Genomic DNA, 19,950 nt, shown 5'->3' with positions numbered 1-19,950 from the left:
GGGAGGTGGGGGCCCCTGTGCTGGGCTCTCCCCATCACATGTCCTGCCCTGGCCTGTGGCTGCAGGGTCCTCCCCAGTGCAAAGCAACAGTGTTTGATCAAGAATTAAACACTTGGGGGGGCGGGGGGACTAGGGGGCTCCGTTGCTTGATTTCAGCTCAGGTCATGATCTCAGGGTCATGGGATCTGCCCCTTTTGTGGGGCTCTGCGCTCGGGCTGGGGTGGGGGGTTGGAGGGGTCTGCTGGAGATTCTCTCCCTCTGCCCCTCTTTCTCAAGCACCCACACTGTCTGTCTCTCTTGAATAAATATTGGAAAAAAAAAACTACTTGAGGCTCTCTTTTTGGGACTTGAGACAAATCCTCTCTTAAAGGAGCAAAGTAAAGCAATTAAATGTAAGATTGCTTCCCACGTTTAGACAAGGAAACTGCTTAAAGAGTTTTATTTGTGAGTAAAACATGTTACAGTGAAGGACGCAGGACCCATCCTCCCAAGCCTGTGTCCATATACACGACTAAACTTCATGTGATACAAAGAGTTAAAATAAACTACAAAAGTAAAATGGAAGTCATTGCATATGTGGGACAAAAGAAGGGCCAGAGTCCATGGTTAACTGAGGGACAAGGTGAGGGGTGGGGAACCTGGATACCACCAAGGCAACAAAACCATACCCCAGAAAAAGCAAGTCTCTGGAAAGCTCGCAGCAGCAGGTGGCACCATGCAGCCAGCCTCAGGTCCTGCTTGGGGTCAGGAGAGGGAGACCCCAGCCCACTTCTAGGGAGGCGAAGAGCTGGCACCTAGCCAGGCCTACGCCAGGGAGCCCCCAGAATGAGCCCCCACTAGTGTCTGCTGAGCAGCTGCACGAGATTTTTCAGGAATCTCAGTGAAAATTTATGATGTCCCATGAGAAGAGGCAGGCCCGGCTCCACAAATGACTACTGTGAGAAGCTGGGGAAGGACCACTGAATCCCCTTCTACCTTAAGCGACCTTTTACCAAAACCAGGGAATCCTTCAGACTGGGTTAAATTAAGAGGCACTCCCTTCCCGGTTCCCGAATCTCCCGTGCAGGAAGTGAGCAGCGCTTTACGGCACTCCACAGCAGGACTGAGGGGGAAACTAAGCCAAGAGCGGCCCCTTCATGTTCATGGTCAAAAATGGAGGCTGAATTGCAAACCTGATGAAAGAAAATTCTAGAAAGGACTCTTCTCACTCTTCATGTCTCTTCTCTAGGACTGGAATCTGGAGACCCCAGTAAGAAAGTGGAGGCCACTGAACCCCCATTTCTGGCCTCAGGGCCATCAGACATGCACAGGGCACATGGGGTGTACACAGGCCCCTTTGCTGTAGGGTCCCAGAATCAAAGGCCGTCAGGGTACCTGGAGCCACTAGTTGGATCAGGAGTGCTTTTACAGGGCTGAAGCTCTGTAGCTACGACCCATGGAGCAAGAAACGCCAGCAGGAAGCTCCAAGTCTGACCCAGTCACCTGAGACGTGGGGGTGAAGGGAAGCCTAGGAGACATACAGCATGGGGACTGCACCACAGGAGAGTGAGGGAAGGCCAGAGCCGCCAGGGCCTCCAGCTGTCCAGCCAGAACAAGGACGTCCGGGCCCGGGGGAGTGCATGAAGTGGGGTGCTGGCCCAGGCAGGGCAGACAGAAGTCGAGGGGCCGCAGAGACATGGCTCCCCCCCGCCCCCAGGCGGAGGCCCGCTGCACACGCACACGAGGTTAGCACCGGTCTACGTGGGGATTCGGTCACACTGTGAGGAGAGTTCTAGCTACGTGGAGAAATGGGCTTTTTGCATTCCATGACAAGACAGGACACGATGGGGGCAGTCTGGTGGCATCGGTGTGTGCGGGACGGGCCTTCAGGAGTCACTCCTCTTCTTGCTCTTCTTCAGAAAGGAGGGGGTGCGGAATTTCTTCTTTTTCTTGGAAGGGGACTTGCCGGGAGACCCGTCGCTGCCAGGGTCCGCGGCAACCGCCTCCTCAGCAGCTGGGGAGGTGGCTTCTTCTGCCGCCTGGGCGGTGACTGGCTCCGGGCTGGCCGCCACAGGGGACCTGGTGGGGCTGGGAGGCTCATGGGCTTCACAGAGCCCCTCCTCCTCCTCCTCCTCCTCCTCCTCCAATGTGGGGAAGCCGAGCGCTTCTGAAGGCTCATCAGGGGACAGGTCGGGGAGAGTCGGCTTAAAGGTGGCAGCTTCACTGTCCTCTCCAGAGGTGGGATCCTGCGGCAGGTCTGGCGGGTTGGGGCGAGAGACAGGGCTGAAGGGCAGCTGTGGGACCTGGGTGGGGCACCCCGAGAGAGGCAGTGCCCTGCACCGAGACGGCCGCGGGGCTGGGCTCTAGGGGCTTTTACTGACATGACAACAAGAAACCCTAAATCAGGTCTACTCTACTTCAAGGCTCACAGTACAAAATGGAAACGTAACCTTAGTGGGGAGGGGTGGGGGGCGTTCTCAGCTCATCCTCGTGGACAGTGTGTGGACAGACCAAGGCATTCAGACATGGTCCTGGGACCTCAGGCCCCAGTCAGAGAGCTGGACAAGCCAGCAGCACTGCAGCAGGATGTTGTTCTATGTTTAACACTTGGACAGGAGTCTGTTCTAGAACCCTAAGGGCATGTATTAGTAGTCCTGAAATTAGGCCTAAATTTGGGTCCACAAACCTGGTCTCCCCCAAGAAGAAACCCATGGAAAACTCCATGGTTAACCATGGTTAACTCCCAGACCCCGTGCGTACTGTGTCAACATCAAACAAAATAAAGCCACTGGAGGCTGGAGAATGAAAGAACAGAGGGGAACTGTAAGGTGAGGCACAGGGACAAAAACCAGGCCAGCTTCAGCATTCAAACATGGGAACTCGGGGTACAAGGGAACACGAAAGGGCAAAAGGTAACTCGCAGTGAAGTTACAGGCTGAGGGCGGGTTTCCAGGAAAGTTCCCATCACTAGATCTCTACAGAGACTCTGACCAGGGGGGAAACCAGTTTTGTAGATTTTTATAACATCCTACAAAGTTATAAGCGATTGGCTGCTGAGGCAAAACTAAACTTAGTATGGAAACACCAAGCCGCAGGCCGGGCCAGGGGAACCCAGCCGGCGCTGAGCGTGGGTGAGAAGCGGCTGCAGGAGGCTCTGGGCCACAAACACTTTAGCACTCCAGCTCTGGGAGGCTGGGGCCACCCCAGCCTTCCCCTGAGCCACCTGCTGTCCTGTGACAGTTCAATGTCCTCCCTCACTTAGGGGGACAGGAGGAAGTTGGCATGCAGAGGTGGCCTGTGGGTGCCTCAGGGAACTTGACCATGTGACCAAATGCCACATGAAAAACAGAGTATCAGACAGAGCTCTCCTGCCCCACCCCCCAATTATGCTTAAGCTCTCGGCTTAAGCCCAGATCCCAATAAAAGCAACCCCCATGCAGCACGAGGCAGACCCACCTGCCTGAACCTAGTCTGTGTGTGTGTCTGATCACACCAGGCAAGCACAGGCTCGGCAGGGCCACGTGACCGCCCTGGACCTCCTGAGGCCACAGGCCTGGAGTGGCACCACCTCGGTCCCCAGGAGCCCCCGGGGCAGGCTGCCACCACCCAGCTCTCCGGCAACCGGGCCTCTGCCAAGATGCCACTGCCTGGGAGGGGGAACTAGGTACGAAGGGGGGGGGGCTCTGTTTTTACTTTGAATAAACAGAAAACAGAACTCACTAAGCAACAAAGCAGCAGGAGAGTGAGGCAAAGCACAGGGAGCGCGGGCTGAGCATCAGGCCGGACACGAGCGGTACTTACTACGGTAAGAGGTATTCTTTAGCACATCCGCCTCCTGCTTGTAACGCAGCCGCAGAAGAGAAAAGCACAGGGAGAGAATCTAGGCATTCAGTCACAGCCACTGGGTTACAGGAGGAGAACGGCTAAGCCATTCTTGTGGACAAACAGTGGGGAAGAAGGCGAGTCACACGCTCCCCACAGGCACGGGAAGCACAACACGGAAGACCGAGGGACAGACACGCAGGCCACACACCACAGACACACAGTGGGTGGTCTGAGAGGCCAGTGGAGGCCAGCACGCTGCATGGACTGATTACTACGGCAGGTCACACGCGGTCCTGCAGCCCAGACACAATGGAAGACATTTCTAGAGGGGTGATCTGGACACAGTACGGCTTGAGAAATGCATAGCAGTGGGCAAAATGGACATCATAAACGAAGGTGGGATCCAATCCCCCAAGTCTAGCTTCCCACCTTGTCCTGACATCTCACTACCAAATCTGCTGCCTCAAGGGACCCAGGACAGAGCCAAACCAGCAGGAGCAAGGGAGACGGGGCCCAGTTCAGAACCATGTGTCGTGCTGGTTTCCACGCAAACACTTGCTTCTTCACCACTGTCCGTTCAACTACTGACACCTGGGAACTCTCCCGGGCACTGGACAGGACATGAAATCGGCCTCTCACGGCAGACGCCGGATCACAGGAGGCCATGCACCCTCCCGTGGCCGGGCAGCCACACGCTCGCATCCACCTCAGAGCTCACCTTCCTCAAGCTTGACGGGGGTGCTGGGGGGGGTGTGGGGGGCAGCAGGGGCTTCTGGAGGACTCTTTTCTTTCTCTTCTCTGGCCTCGTCCAGATTCTCTGCAGACAGACGGAAAGTGAGAAGCACATAGTAAAGAACATCAGACATCAAGGGCCTTCACCCTCCTCAAAGGCAGCCAGGCCCTCCTGCCCTGTCCATCCAGCTGCCTCCAGGCAGAATATTCTCATTCTTGGGGGCATCCAAAAGACTAGGAGGGCTCACGGCCACACTGCCTTCATCTCTCCAAGGAGACAAAGAAGACTGATTGTGACCGGGGTGTGCATCTGAATCTCAAAGATTCAACCAACTCTGGATAAAAAAATAGATTTCCACTTATTCCAAAGAGAATCTGCCAGAGCTGACATTGTAACACACAGTGACTGGTGACCCCCGGTGTGTCTGCACCTGTGCTCCAGGAAGGAGCCTCTCCCCATGGCTGAGCCAGGAGCCCAGGCACCCTCACCCTATCTGCCACCCCAACGGATGTCACATGAACACTGCATTGGTTTTCAGTTTTTTTTATCCAGAGCATTTAACTTTCTAAAGTAAAATACGCTAAAGAGGACCAGAGGGAAAACTGCAGGTACAAGGATCCAGGATCCAGAAAAATCCGAGTCCACTTCTCATTTAGGGAAAAATACATACCAGTGTTATCCTAATTCCTTAAATCTCTTTCTCTCATTTGAATTTTTTATATTAACAGCTTGACATCACTAAGTCTCATACTTTGAACAAGCGGCTATCATCGGCAGGGCCTCTGATCTCTAGAGATGCCAACCTACTTTCCTGAAGCCACATCCCTGTGAACAAAGGTCTTTCCATCTCCCAGGAGCTCCCTCAACCAGAAAAGGTTTGCTTCCTTCCTCCTGCGGGAAGTGCTGCCATGTAGCAACCCCCGGGCCGAGAGACAGCACTGGGCAGGGGTCTCCTGGCTGTGTCCCCCAGGTCAGTGCTCCCATGGAAGACAGCTCAGTGGTCACAGAGCATGGTCACAAACACCTCATCCGCTCAACGGCTGAAACACCCCTCACGGAGCCTCATGTGCAAGGAAACCAATGTGTCTTGTGGCTTCACTCAAACAACATTTTCCTGTAACCCAGATCTCCCAAACATCAGAAGGGCCCAAAGGGCAGACACATATGTGCACTCTGGAATAGGGTTCACCCACAGGACCAGGAGCTCAGGCCCGCACGCCACCCCAGGGCAGGGCTGATGGTGGCAGCATGGACAAAGCTCTCAATGGGGCTGCGTGCACTGTCCAAGCATGACGATCAGAAGCAGAGCTCGGCGCCAAGGGCAGACTGGGCTCACTCCGCTTCGATGCACAGAAGTCTTAACCCCAGCACACAGCGACTAGAATGTGACAGCAGTGATGCTGCAACACACTAAAAACCACTCAGCAACCCTTCTGTGTGCAACCCAACTCTAACAGCATCTATATAATACAGTAGTTGGTCTACAAGACCAAAAAAACCTAAATCGGAGCAAATCAGAGGTTATCTGAGGAGGGATACATAATTCCCTGGACAATCCCCCCGTGGACCCAGGATCACAAACACCATGGGACTTCCATCCCACAGGCTGATTCCTAGGGAAAAGCTGAGAAAGACGTGTGGTCCCTGCTGAGGAGGCTTTAGTACAAAGACCAGGGTTGGAACTTACGGCCCTGAGGACACAACATGAGCCTCCTGGATGAGGAGGTCTATGCCCAGGGCATTCCTGGTAACCAACCAAGGCTGCTCAGGGAAAGGGAGCCTTCACGGCAGAGGTGGGAGAGGCTGGATTCTGGAGTTAGTCCTCCAAATTCTTGAGACTACTTTTCAAAACCTAGAGTTTGAAACCATCTGCTCCATGAGATTCTGGCTCTTCCTCATGGATTCTCATTGTTGCAAAATAGTCTCTTTGTGTTTTAGTTTCCAAGAGAAACAATAGCTGCACCAGCAGGGGCCACACTCCTCCCTCAGTCTGGGCAGGGGCCAGAAGAGTCAACATGCTAGCACATGGGCCTGCGACCACACCCTGCCCAGGGAGACCCTCTAGATTTGTGCAGAAAGACAGCAGCCCGGCTCTTGGGCACAGTCTCCCACAGAGCCGGGCTGCATCTCCCTCCTAAGCAGACTGTTCTCAAGAGTGTTTCCACTTCTAATCCCCCAGAACTAGGTAATGTATAAGGAATAACATTCTGGTCTTAACCCCAAACACAAGGCTGATCTTCTATGCAAGCAACAGTCCTCATCACCCCCCGTCAATACGTGGGCACAAAGGAGCTCGCAGAGCACTTTCTCTCTCTCTTTGGGCACCATGCACGTGGAGTGGACCAGGATGTCCAGGACCGTGCACACTCACCTTCAGGGCCCTTCTGCTTCCGCTCCACCTCCCGGCGGTACTCCTCCAGCTCTCTGTCGGTAAGCGTGTTGAAGGGGTTGGGGCCTGTGGTGCTCACAATGACATGGGGCTGGTACTCTTTCTCAATGATGGCCTTGGAGGCTGTCACTAGCTCCCCCTGCAGACAAAGAGGCCCAGTTCTGCAGAGTCCTTCCCAGAGGGGACTCTCCCCGCTTGGGGCAAGGCTGCAGGCAGGGCAGGGTGGGTGGATTTCCTAGGGCACACAAACAACCCTGAGACTTGGCCTGGGCCTCACCCTGGGCCTTGAGGCTGAGGCTGAGGCCGAGCTGCAGCCTCCAGTAGTCAGAGACAGAGAAACACAATTTTGAAGGTACAGCTACAAAACAAAAGTAACAGGAGGGAAAAATCCTCGGAAAGTCCAGGTTTCAGGTGCAACAGAGAACACATAGCACCTGGGGGAGAATGCTGTCTCCTTCCTGGCAGGGATGAAGAGCCGACTTTACATCGACTGCCCTCCTGACATCAGGAAACCCCCAGGATTCCAAGTCAGGGAAGATATGCTTGGATATTGGCTTCCTTTCTAAGTCCACAGACTAAATTCTGTTCTTTTAATCATGTGTTTCATTTATAACTAGCTCCTGGAACCTATCCCCAAACACCGAGAAATTTTTTAAGTCCCAAAATACCAGTATTTGAGGAATTTGGAAATGCAAGAATGTGTAGGAAAGAAAGAGAAAAAGCAAGCAAGCAGAGCAGAGGTGGCTAGCAGTCATCGCCCAGTTTGCAAAGGGAGGCAGCCCCATGCTGGGCATCCCTGGGGTGGGGAGGCAGGCCTGGAGGGAGGGAGCTGGCGCGGGGGGGGGGGGGGAGGCATCTCTGGGGCGTGTGAAATGATATCCAGCCTCAGCCTCCACTCACCTGTCCCAGCACAGCTCTGTGCCCACCGCCTAGCTTGGCTGGCCCCCAAATGGCCTGGGTTCATGTTCTGAGAAAGTTAACCAGAACACAACACACGCACATGCCCATTACTTAACAGGAGCTTCCAAAAACAACCCATGATAGCAGAATCCAAAATTCTGATGTTAGCCCTGGTCTGTCCATACTCTTCTTAGTAAGACACAACACCAGTGAGAGACCATGCCTGAGCAATGTGTATGAGAGACAGGGCCAGACTGAGTGCTGGGGAAAGGCAGCTCACCTGGGCCACCTTATGCCTTGGCCAAGGCTAGGGGACCTGGGCTGAGAGACTGCTGTCCACCGAGCTGGGTAGAGAGAGTCCAGAGGACTCCATGACTGATCAGGGACGCAGGGCCGGGGAAGAGAAGCAAAGGACCTGCTGGAATTGGCCACATTTGCTCAGAGAGCCTCCAAATTCAAGCTGACCTTGATGGTCAAAGGGAGTCCCCTTTATGACCAACGCTGACCCAAGTTCAAGTGCCCATTCACTCAGAAGCAGCCCTATCTCCCCGGGACAGAGGACTGAACCCCTGCCCGCTGCTCACCACTCCTGGATCCCTGTTCCTGCGCACAGGCCCCGGGTCTGTTTCCTTGAGACGAGCCTGCAGGGCCGACAACAGCCAAGGCCTGACTGCGTGGTTCCCTAAATCTATGGCAACGTATACCCTGTACTTATGCCTTGCCATCACAGTCAAAAAAATGAGATGATATGAGGTTTGATAGAAACGTTTCAATTCACGTCAATCAAAGTTCAAATCAAGGGATGAATAAAATATCAAGATCCACCTGCCACAGAGACATCCATGCAACCTGGAGGCCATGCCTGCCCTGAGAGCCCTGACCCTTGAGGCACAGCACAGTTGGTTCTCACCTCTGCCAGCCAGGCCTCCCTCCTCCAAATTCCTTAGCCAGCAGCCAACAGCTGCCAAGACTCAGACTCTGAACAGACTGGGGGACAGAGGGAACCTTTTATCTGGGGGAAGAAAACAGAGCAAGGCTTGGGATGCAGAAGGAAACAGGTCCCCCATGCAGCAGCCTGGACTGAGAAACTAGGGTGTGACATGGCTGCTCTCACCAGCAGGCCGCAGGGAGGCTCGTGCAGTGCCCCTCACTTCCAGCCACAAAACAGGGGCTCCCAGCAGACCAGATGCCCAGGCACTGCTTCTGCTCCTGGCTGAGGCAGCTGGCGAACAAAACGAACACAGCTAGTGACCCTATCTCTCCAAGTATCAGGCTTTCATCCATAAAACCCACTCAAGTTTGAATTCATGTTCTTAGTGTCGGGCCACACACTACTGAGTGCTCAACACCAAATGCATCATGTAAGTCTGTGAGGTGGGCCCAGGCCCCTCGTGTTCTACCAGACAGCACAAAATGTGGGAGGGCCACAGCCCACACACAGAGAGATACACAAAGAACAGGGGCTCAAGGTACCCAGACCCAGTAACAGCTCTTGGCCACGCTGGGTAGCCTTCAGCATAAACTTGTCCACCCTAACCTCTAACAGCTCCATTCATCAGTAATGAAGTCCAGAAAGTGCCAGAAAGCCCCAGGCTATAGCCCGCAGGCACAGCACTGGAGCCAAGAGAGCCTTCAGCTGTGCTCAGGATTCCTTTTGGAACCAGAGTATCAGGGTGTGGCTGAGAGTTCACAGCTCCTTGTTCTGTCAGAAGACAACATGCTCTGAGTGAACGGCCATCACCAGGAAGGGAGAGACAGAAGCAAAGGAAAATCCTTCCCCAAAGCTCCAACCTTCCTAAGTCCCAAACACACATTCCTCAGATTCTCAAATGGAAAACAAGTGACTACACACCCACCTCACCGGAAAGAAGACATTTTTAGGATATTTAACAAAGTCCTTTTCACTGGTTCGAAGAGAAACTCAGGTTGCCAGCCAGCAGCACCCATCTTGCAGAAGGAGCAATACAGTCTGCATTTTGAGCCCCACACAAAGGCCATGGGGACAACTTTGGTCAAGGGCATTGGTGGAATCATATTCTCAACACAGAAATAAAATATGCTTAGTCAGTGGGAAAAAGACCAAGGGTGCAAGTGTGAGCAGCAGGAGGGTGATGGAGAAAACGCAAGCTGAATCAAGGATCCCGGTGTGGGGACACCAGCATCCAGCTGGCTGGGCACACTCTCCTGGGCTAACTCCAGTTGGCGCACGGCTCACGCAGCACAGTGCTCAGATGGTGGAGAGGATACCAGGACCGCCAGGAACTCCATTCCCATAGACTCTGACCTCCTGGCCTGGGGGTATCCCCATCTATCCCTCATGAAACTTAGGAGACAGGCACACACCCATGTCTGACACTGCTGGGGCAAATCCAGAACGGGGGCCAAGGAACTGGCCCAAGAGCCCCATCTCAGTACCGCCTGCCTTCCAGTGAGCCCTGGCAGCATGCCAGCAGAGACCGCTATTTGTGATGCCGCGCCTGAGGGACTGCAAGCAAGGACTGTTCCAACCGGCTCTGCCCGTGGGGCCACAGGGTGGCAGCCACGGGTGGACTCCACACAGGAAGCCCTGGGGCTCGTGGACTCAGCACACCTTCACACATCTGAGAAAAAAAATGAGGAACTCACAAGATCATAAAAGCTTCGAGCCCAAAGTACTGAGATGCAAAACAAGTACGTCTTTCTCCTTTGCTCTGAGGAGTTCCTCCACAAGAATGGCAGCTGGGAGTACATTCTAAACGGTAAGAAACGGTACACATGGAATGAACACGTAGGTACGCAAAATAGCGTTATTGGTGGGGATTCCACACAGGGACATATAGCTTTTGGTAAGATCTGCTTCTTCCTGGCAACTGGAACATCACCAATGTGATAGTTGCATCTCAATGGAGGTGTATGAGTTGAAAGAGACACACCCCCAAATGCCCTTTGAATGCAGGGTGAACGTGACTATGACTTGAAATGCACAGGGAGCCGCAGTCCACCCCAGCCCAAGTAGTGCAGCCTGAACGCTCAGGGAAGGTCTCATTCCACCACGTCAGACACGTACATGTAAGACAACTCTGGGCTTCAAATGCCCACGTGTTCTTTCCCATGAAACACTTTTAAAAAATTATCCAGGATTTTTTTTAAAGGGAAAAACAAAATCAATTTCATCAACAATAAAAACTGTCTGACCAATGTCCCCGTCCTCTGAAATGTCTTTCAATCATACAAGCTCCAGTTGCCATGTTCACAGCACGTGCTGAACAAGCAAAGGTAGAAGGTGCACAGGAGAGCCGCCACTGCCCACCGTCTACCCACACTAAGCCTCTTGCAATCGGCCTCTTATAAAAAGGCAAACTAAAAACCGAAAGCATGCACTAAACCAAAGTCACGTGCAGAACTTGGGAAACGTTAAGGACCACATCCTTACAATGGGCCCGCTCTCCACAGCCTTATGGAAAAACAACAGTTGGGGAAGTAACCTCAGACCAAACATGTCCATGGAAGAAGACGCAGAGCAGAACCTCTGAGCAAGCCCATGGATAATTCTGAGACAGAGTCAAAGCTACTTCAGTACGTGAGATGGCGCCGAGCGCGAGCAGACAGTGAGGAGTGGGGCAGGTGAAGAGGTGCGCGCGTGCTGACGGGGAGGTGAGACAGGGTGGTGAGTACCTTTCTAAAAGAGAGAGATCTAGCAGGACTAAAGGTCTGCTCTGTAAGCTCGAGCCCTTCGATTGTTTCCGTACAGTCAGAGAGGGGTGCATCCTGCAACAGTAAACTGAGTCATGAGAGCCCACCAGGCCCAGCTTTGAAACATCAATGGAGAGCACAGGACGGAGCCAGCCAAGGGCATGCAGCAAACAGCCGGCGACAGCAGTGGTGATGGTGCGGCCATGTGCGAGCACAGACCACACAAGCAGGGCCATAGCTGGCCTAAATGGGAAAACGGTCACCTACCCTGCCATCATGTGTAAAGCGTTAGGTGGCAACTTCATTTTCAGAGATAACTACTTACACAATTATCTTCCACGTGCCACAAAGTACAGCCCTTCTCTAGAACAGTGTAAATGCAGAGACCACATTTACAGGTGCCCTCTATGAGCATTTTACCCCAAGCGGCACTTTATTGCAGACAGCAATACACATGGAAACACAAAGTCTATTAAACCCACCCACTTCTAGCATTTCCCAGAGTAAACCGCTAAACTAGGGCGCACCCCGGTCCACAAGCAGGTGGCATGTGTGCCACCATCACCAGGGCATGCATCACGTGGAGCAGGACCAGGGCGGGGCAGGGGGAAGGGGGGGGGATGCGGCCCTCAGGCATGCTTGTGCTGAATCTACAACTTCAGGAAAAGTGGCCGGTTATTTCTTATCAAAAGGCTTTCTCACGGAGATAAAGGGTTGCCTAGAACACTTACCTCATTGAGTCATTCTCTCCCAACTCAAGACTAATTCTGGAGTGGAGAGTCACTAGAGCCACCACCCAGTAATGTCAGACATTCTGAGCTCTCACCTGGACGAGGCTCCTGTCCATCACTACACCACACAAAACCTGGGACTGGGGGCCAGCCGTCTTAATGTCCTGTAAGTTCTGCTCCCGGATCTGAGGATGCAAGAAGGAGAAACACACATCAGCAGTACAGAGAAGCCCAGCTATAACTTGAAGTCCCTCTGTTGTGCAGGAGGGGCCTCTAGAGTCCCGCCCAAGCTGCACCTCTGCTCTGCCCCACCCCTCAGGACCCCCGCATGGCCACAGTGACTGTCTGATGGGGCCAGTCCCACCTGTTTAACCATTAGTGAGTCTAAGAGGGGGGACTGAGCCATTCCTGACTTTCTGCACCTCTAGATGGTTTCAGTAGGCACAGATCTCTCACCATACTCGTTGAGGGGACTATCCCCCATGTGCCCGTCATATAGTGACACTGTGAACATGGGGGGAGCCCACGTTCTGACACAGCAAACATCCACAGCTCAGCGAATGAATGCTCAAGCAGAGGGCCAAAGGTTGTTCTGGCTGGAAACAGGCTCTCTAGCTTCCAGTTCTGCCCGGCTCTGTGAGCAAGCAGTTCCAGCACCAGCAGCCCGATCCGTCTGCTGCTCGCGCACCTGTTAGCGCGACAGCGGAAGCAGAGGAAAGACACAGCCTTGGCTACCAGAGCGGTAGCAACAGAAGCCCCAACCCCGCCCCAGGCAAGTGCGTCCTGCACCCCAGCCCACCCGCCGCCAACTCGGCCTCTGCCTGCTACTGTTTCCACCCAGGGCTGATGACCACCGGTACGTACCTTGTTCCTCATCTCCTGGACCTCTTTTGGGTTAGTGTTCAATGGGACAAACAGGTTAGGGACAGCAGAGGTGGAGGTTCTATGTCCATCCTCTTTAGTCCACTGCAAATATCAAGAACAGGTGAAAAGTCAGAATGGAGACAACACTCTATGAGACCACAGCATCCAATCTGTCCACCGTGTCTCACACCTGGTCATGCATGAACATCACAGAGAATGAACCAATGACCACACCTCCTGTCACGGCAGCAGGGGGATCGGGGCAGGGCATGTGCAAACAGGAACCCAGGTCATGACCGACCAGCACAGGCCCTCCAGAACACCCCTCAGAAAACTCAAGCGTGGCACAGGCAGGCAACCGAGCTCTACTCCAGGACTCCCGAAGACCAGCTGGGGGAGGGGGACCCTTCAGAGCACATTGGTTCACTGCCCTGAGAGTCCTCAACGCCAAAGCTGCTGGAAGCATGAGATGGCAGGGTCATGAAAAGCGATGTGATGTTGCCACCCAGGTGAAGGGAAGGGCCGTATCGTGAGGCAGGAGTGGGCATCACCAAAGTTTGGCACGCAAATAAACTACAGCATCAGAATGCACAACCGGCATAGCTCATGTGAATCACCATGTGACCATGTGCACCGTGGCCACCAGCGGTAGAGTTTGGTGATGTCGAGTATTTTCTATAACTTCATACTTCAGAGTGTTACAAAAATATCCCAAACAAACGGGAAGCGCTTCCTGAGTTCTCGCTCGAAGGCCACTTTGGTCATCAGTGCATAGTGTCAACCACGCTTTCACCAGCCAGTTTTGGTATCACCAATCAAATATGAGGTTTTTCATCAGATTCTCATTCGCAGGCATGGGTGAGCACTGAGCAGTGAAACAAGGCCGGCAGTGTTATGCCTTTCAGGGTACTTTCAGGAGGCAGTCGGGGAGCCAGAAACCATAAGGCTTCAAGAAAGCAACACAAGTGGCAAGAGCTTAGCCGCCGCGAAGGGGAGTGTGGGATGGGCGTGAGCTGCAAGGTACTCACTGACGGTTATCTTCTCAGATAAAAACAACTCCAGCTCTTTAGTAAACATTTTAGTAAAAAACATTAACCCAATAACCTCAGAAGCTTGAACACGTCTGAAACTTAAGAACAGTGACCATGAGTTCACATACCGACCTGGGAGCAGCAGTCGGAGCCTGAGCTACCCCGGAGCAGGGAAGACCCACACATTGCCGCTGAGCCAGGTCTCCCCATCAGTGTCATGTGCACTGCCTCAAGGACCTCACGGGAGTGCATGTGTTCTCAAGCCAATTGCAAATAAAATGTACAGCTGCCACTACAAGGGCACTTTGGAAAACCTCACCACAGCCACTCGGCACTGCCTATTTCTGTCAGCAGTGGAAAGGTGGTTTTTAGGCCCACCCCCTTTAACAAGCAAAAAAAAAAAAAAAAAAAAAAAAAAAAACGAAACAAAAGAAACTTGAAAAGAAAAAACGAGGGAGAGGGAGAGAGGGAGGATAGAGGAAAGAGGAGACGGGCTCAAATGCTGAGCCCTGCCACGTGCGCGCGGAGTCTCTGCCCACATGACCCGTCCGCTCAGGAGCACAGAGACTCTCACCACAGCCACCTGCGGAAGACAGAGCTGTGTTCTTTGGAATAAATCTATAAAGTAAAAACACTGTTATTTGGGGAACAGAAGGCCCTGCCAGGCCCGCTGAGCTAACGTCACCTGGACTCCTACAGAACGTGGCATGCAGAGAGGAGGAGTCCACCCGGCCCCTGACTCTTCACAGGACCCCATGCCAGGGGCCTCCCTAGTCTGTAGCCTGGGAGCCACCCAACTGTCTGCGGCTGGCTGAGGGGGCAGTGAAAACCAGTCCCCACAGGGCGCGAGAACCAGGCCAGCGAATACCTTTCAGGGCCGTGCTTGCCCCTCCTGGCACAAAGCACGCCGACAGGGTCTGTCGCGGGTGCCTGCAGGTGGCCTGCGCTGCACTTGGGTCATGCCACACCCAGCAGGAGTCACACGACTCACCACTATGGCCGTCTACTCACATGCAACAGTCCATGCACAAGGCAGCTGGCTTAGAGCATTCGGAGGCTTTGGGACAGCGAGCAGGGCACAAGGCTAACTAGAGAGGACAAGGTCAGTAGAGGAAACGCCCGTGAGACAAAGTAAACTGCTTAAGACAACACTGGAGACTCGAAAGCACAGATTGCAGAGACTATGTGAAATCACTGGAGATTAAGACACCACGATCACAGCTTGAGACCAAACTACCATTTTGTACAAGAAGTTTTATGACTCCTTCAATACAATTTGAGTTAAATGGCAGCTCCAACTTGTGGGTTAACACGCGTGAGTTACTCAGGATCTCTGCTGCGTGGAGCTACTGAAGGACAGATCTTAAGCAGTTTCAAGCAGACAGATTTAGTTGAATTACAGCTGATGCACAGAGCAGATTCTGGTTTGGGCTAAGGAAGGTTAATGAGGAAGGTTTGCTTTCAGTCCGGGTCGGGGGACTGGATTCCCAAAGCCTCCGAAGCCCCAGCTACCCACTTGCTCTACGTCATCTAACTATGAACAGTAAGGTAGGCACAGACCAAGCAGTTGGTAATACAGCTTGGCACGCAGACACCGGACGAGAGAGACTGCAGCAAGGGTTTCACGCGATCGTGTGTAACGTTCGTCCACACCTTAGTCTTCGACTTGGGGCTGCTTCCGTTCTGCCCCTCCTCAGAAGCATCGTCACCCCGGCCAGAGCTCAGCCATCTTGTCTTCTCCCGCTGCTGCTTCTGAAAACTGTGTCTGAGAGGGGAGCAAGTGCCCGGGTCCCCGTCACCAGCGAAGGAGTAACCTGTGACACTTGCAGGAGCCTCCACATCGCTGTGTTTTTTAGATTTCTCTCTCAGAGCAGGGTATCGGTAAGGGTAGCCAGTTCTGTAACCCTAGGGCACAAAGAGACAGAACGACAGTCACCATTCCAGATCTCGACACTGTCACCTCAGAAGACTGTGTGGAAAGCCCTAGAAAAGCTGGGCGTGCAGGCACCTAGCTGTTGGCTGGCAGAGACACCAGGACTGACACCAGAACTCTGAAAGCAGCACTGCTCCTAACAGCCCCAGACCAGAAAGAGCGAGCAATACCTGAGCAGGCCAACTGAGGGACGTCCACACAATGAACTAGGGACCTGGAACCTGAGCAAATACTCCAGGACCGGGGGCGACATTAGAGGGAATCTCACAAAAATGATGTGGAGTCAAAGGAACCAAATGGGAAAAAACACACTGTATTCTTCCATTCATAAAAAGGATAAAAAGAGGTAAAACCACAGTGGCAGTGGTCACCCCTGGGATGGGTAAGTGCCTGAAAGGGACACAGGGTCCTGAGATGCTGCTGGGGTGTTTTGTTTTCTTTTATTTGTTTTAAAGGAGGCTCCACACCCAACACGGGGCTTGAACTCACAACGCTGAGGTCAAGCGTCCCATGCTCCAGTGACTGAGCCAGCCAGGCACCCCGGTGCTGCTATGTTCTGACCTGAGAACTGGTTAGGCAGTGTGCTCGGTTTCAGACAGTTAATAAATTCAATATTTAAACACGGCTTACTTGCTGCTGGCTAGAGTACAGGCTGTATTAATTAATACTTAGCTTTTTGTTTACCTTTTAGGATAAAGTTTAGATACTGTCACAATCTTTGGGGAAGGTCAAAGGTTCCTGACAAAACTGCTTTACTTTTGAATGTAACAACGCTCAAGTTGAACCTTCCATTCTGCCTCATAACCACTCACTAAGGGCATTACGATGGGGCCCTGCAGGTTCACACCTCAAGAACACACTGTCATAGCACTGGGCCTGCATGCTGGACTGGCCTGTGTGTTGAGTTATAAAGACACTCTCCCCAAGGCAAGTGTGACATCTTACTCCTAACCAGTGCTTAGCACCTGGTGGCTGTGGCATACAGACTTCATGATGACCCCATTCCACAGCACACCACCCCCCACCTGCCTGCTGCAGCTCCTCCCTCCTGGAGCTCGGCAGGACCTAACTAGCTTCTAATCAGCAGAATTTGGCAAAGGTGATTGGATGCATTACTTACGAGTGTAGCACCCATCCTTTTGTTGTTGTTGTTTTTAAGATTGATTTATTTCAGAGAGAGCATGCACACAAGAGAGCGCCTGAGTGGGAGGGGCAGAGGAAGAGGAAGAGAGAACTTCAGGTAGACCCCATGCCAACTGCAGAGACTGACATGGGACTTGATTCCACCACCCTGAGATTGTGATGTCACTGAGCTAAAACCAAGAGTTAGGAGCTCAACCGACTACACCACCCAAGCACCCCAAGTATGGCACCCATGCTGAGAGAGTCTCTCTGTCCATCACTGACTCTGGAAAACCAAGCTGCCAGGACTCTTACAGCTGTTAGGAAAATCAATCCTGCCCACACTCCCAAGGAGCCTAGAAGTGGATTCTCCCCCACCCAGCCTTCTGATAACATCCAGTCCTGGCTGACACGGTGACTACAGCCTTCCTTGTGAGACCCTAAGCCAAGAATCTGGTTCAGCCAGCTCCTGACCCACAGCTGCATGTCTGGACCAAGTCATTCACAACCACAAAGGAACAGGGAGTGACCAGAGAATCAGAGGCTGGTCATGCAAGAGGGGCCACGGCTGGTGCTCTGCCTGCCGAGGAGCTTTAGAATCCTTCATGTTTCTCCCAATTCTGTCCTGTAAGACAGAAGGGGAGGAATTTGCTCCCTTTGGGTGCTCCTCTTCCTTGGAGACCACTTTCATTACCAATCATTCCTTTACTACGTTCAAAAAACGGTGGTAACAATCCCGAAACGAAGTCATCACTCGGTGGCTGTTTGTTTCCCCCACTGCTGCCCTCAGGAAGACAGGCAAGTGTCCACCCCACAGCATTTCCACTGCTGAGCGTGCCACTGACGCTGAGTGCTAACCACTCGGTGGTGAAAAGGCCACCTTCAGCAAAACACGGTTCTTAACAACTGCAGTGTCTTCTTCCTCAGGAAGACACCTAAGTAGTCACCATGACTCCAAGATAAACCACTAGAACATCACAAAACCTTATCCTCAGAGGGTACGGTTTCTTATACTTCCCCTTTAAATGCTACAATCCTAAAATGAGAAGCAATCCTCAGGCCTCAGACCTGCTGTAGGGCAGTGGCTTACAGCTGAACATAAGGATTCCTTCCTTCTTTGACAAGCTGGAATTACATCTTGGTTTTTCAGGGAAGCAATTTAGCATTTCTTCTAACTCTATGTTCAAATAGGTCTTAAAGTATGAGAATCTTCAACTATCATGTACCCTGCTCAATTACGGGCAAACATACATGGTTAATCAAATGCTACACTAAAATGTGGACTATTAGCAGCGGCCTGGATGACTCAGTCATTAAGCATCTGTCTTCAGCTTGAGTTGTGGTCCCAGGGTCCCTCTCAGGAGGAAGCCTGTTTCTCTCTCTCCCACTCCCCCTGCTTGTGTTCCCTCTCTCCCTGTGTCTCTGTCAAATAAATTTTTTTTAAAATGACAATAATCAGGACACTTGGGATGCTCAGTAGGTTAAGTGTCTGCCTTTGGCTCAGGTCACAATCCCAGGGTTCTGGGATCAAGTCCTGCATTATTGGGCTCCCCACTCAGTGGGGAGTCTGCTTCTCCCTCTCCTGCTTCTCCCTTTCCAGTGCCCCTTCCCCTGCTTATACGCTCTTGCTCTCCCTGTCAAATAAATAAAATCTTTTTTAAAAAATTACAATAACGCGGGACGCCTGGGTGGCTCAGTTGGTTGGGCAGCTGCCTTCGGCTCAGGTCATGGTCCCGGCGTCCTGGGATCGAGTCCCACATCGGGCTCCTTGCTTGGCGGGGAGCCTGCTTCTCCCTCTGCCTTTGCCTGCCATTCTGTCTGCCTGTGCTCTCTCTCTCTCTCTGATGAATAAATAAAATCTTTAAAAAAAAAAAATTACAATAACGGGATGCATGGGTGGCTCAGTGGGTTAAAGCCTCTGCCTTCAGCTCATGTCATGATCCCAGGGTCCTGGGATCGAGCCCTGCATCAGGCTCTCTGCTCAGCAGGGAACCTGCTTCTCCCTCTCTCTCTCTCTGCTTGACTCTCTGCCTATTTGTGATCTCTCTGTCAATAAATAAATAAGTTAATTAATTTAATTTTAAAAAATGAATTTAAAATTTTAAATTAATTTTTTTTAAATGACAATAACGACTGTGCGACCATGTGTAGTAAGGACACCGAATACCACACCCTTGTAACAAGCACTTCAACAATTCATCTTTCATCCTTCCTCTCCCTCCTCTAGCAAATTAGAGTTATTGCCTAATTCTGGTTTCTCTCCCTCTTTGAGAAGGCACTGAGCACACAACATGTGGTGGGCTGGCATTCTCCATTCTTAGTCCTTTCTCCTGTTCCCTGCCTGACTTCAGGGTCACAGAGCAGTGAGACATTAGAGTGCCTGCCAGGAGAAGAGAAGAAGCCACCCCAGCACTCTCTGCCTCGTCAGGCCCCTTGGGGTAACCTGCCGCCCAGTGCTGACACCTGAGCCACCACTGCCCCTCCCACCTAATGCCAGTGGCTTCTTTTATCTCCTTAGTGAGCTCTGTTCCTCCTCTTGCTCCTCGTGACCTGGGCTGTGCCCTGTCTCCACCTCTGCAGCCCTCATCACGCCCTGTCAGAACTCAGATCCCAAACGCTCAGCTGCCTCTAGCATTGTGTGTCCATCTCCCTAGCTAGGTCATGCACTCCTTGTGTTCTTTTAGTGGCTACAGGCTCAAGAGCAGCTGGTCAGTTAACGCAATCCATCTTTACGGGGCCAGTGAATTCAGGAGTTATGGAAGATTCTGCTT

At 52.5% G+C, this 19,950-nt stretch overlaps 1 protein-coding gene across 10 annotated transcripts in view; it reads right to left on the bottom strand.

Annotated features, from left to right (window-relative positions):
* Positions 1 to 410: 410 nt before the first annotated feature.
* Positions 411 to 19,950, bottom strand: part of ADD1 (adducin 1) — an 82,504-nt gene continuing 62,964 nt past the window's right edge. The window contains exons 10-17 of one of the 10 annotated variants that reach the window (XM_045074998.1): positions 15,685 to 16,029; positions 13,094 to 13,195; positions 12,325 to 12,414; positions 11,481 to 11,573; positions 6,909 to 7,065; positions 4,523 to 4,621; positions 3,781 to 3,814; positions 2,121 to 2,236 (exon numbers count right to left, since the gene is read on the bottom strand). In XM_045074998.1, the coding sequence (XP_044930933.1) occupies position 2,236; positions 3,781 to 3,814; positions 4,523 to 4,621; positions 6,909 to 7,065; positions 11,481 to 11,573; positions 12,325 to 12,414; positions 13,094 to 13,195; positions 15,685 to 16,029 (921 nt within the window). In that variant the 3' untranslated portion in view covers positions 2,121 to 2,235. Of the gene's footprint in view, positions 2,237 to 3,779; positions 3,815 to 4,522; positions 4,622 to 6,908; positions 7,066 to 7,784; positions 10,558 to 11,480; positions 11,574 to 12,324; positions 12,415 to 13,093; positions 13,196 to 15,684; positions 16,030 to 19,950 lie in introns of those variants that run through there. The other 9 variants (XM_045074979.1, XM_045074991.1, XM_045075006.1 and 6 more) reach the window with 9 other exon arrangements.

This window comes from Mustela putorius, unplaced genomic scaffold (genome assembly GCF_011764305.1).
Source record: "Mustela putorius furo isolate JIRA1106 unplaced genomic scaffold, ASM1176430v1.1 tig00000083_pilon_pilon_pilon, whole genome shotgun sequence".
Lineage (NCBI taxonomy): Eukaryota > Metazoa > Chordata > Mammalia > Carnivora > Mustelidae > Mustela > Mustela putorius.
This window is presented reverse-complemented; position numbering and strand designations above follow the sequence as displayed.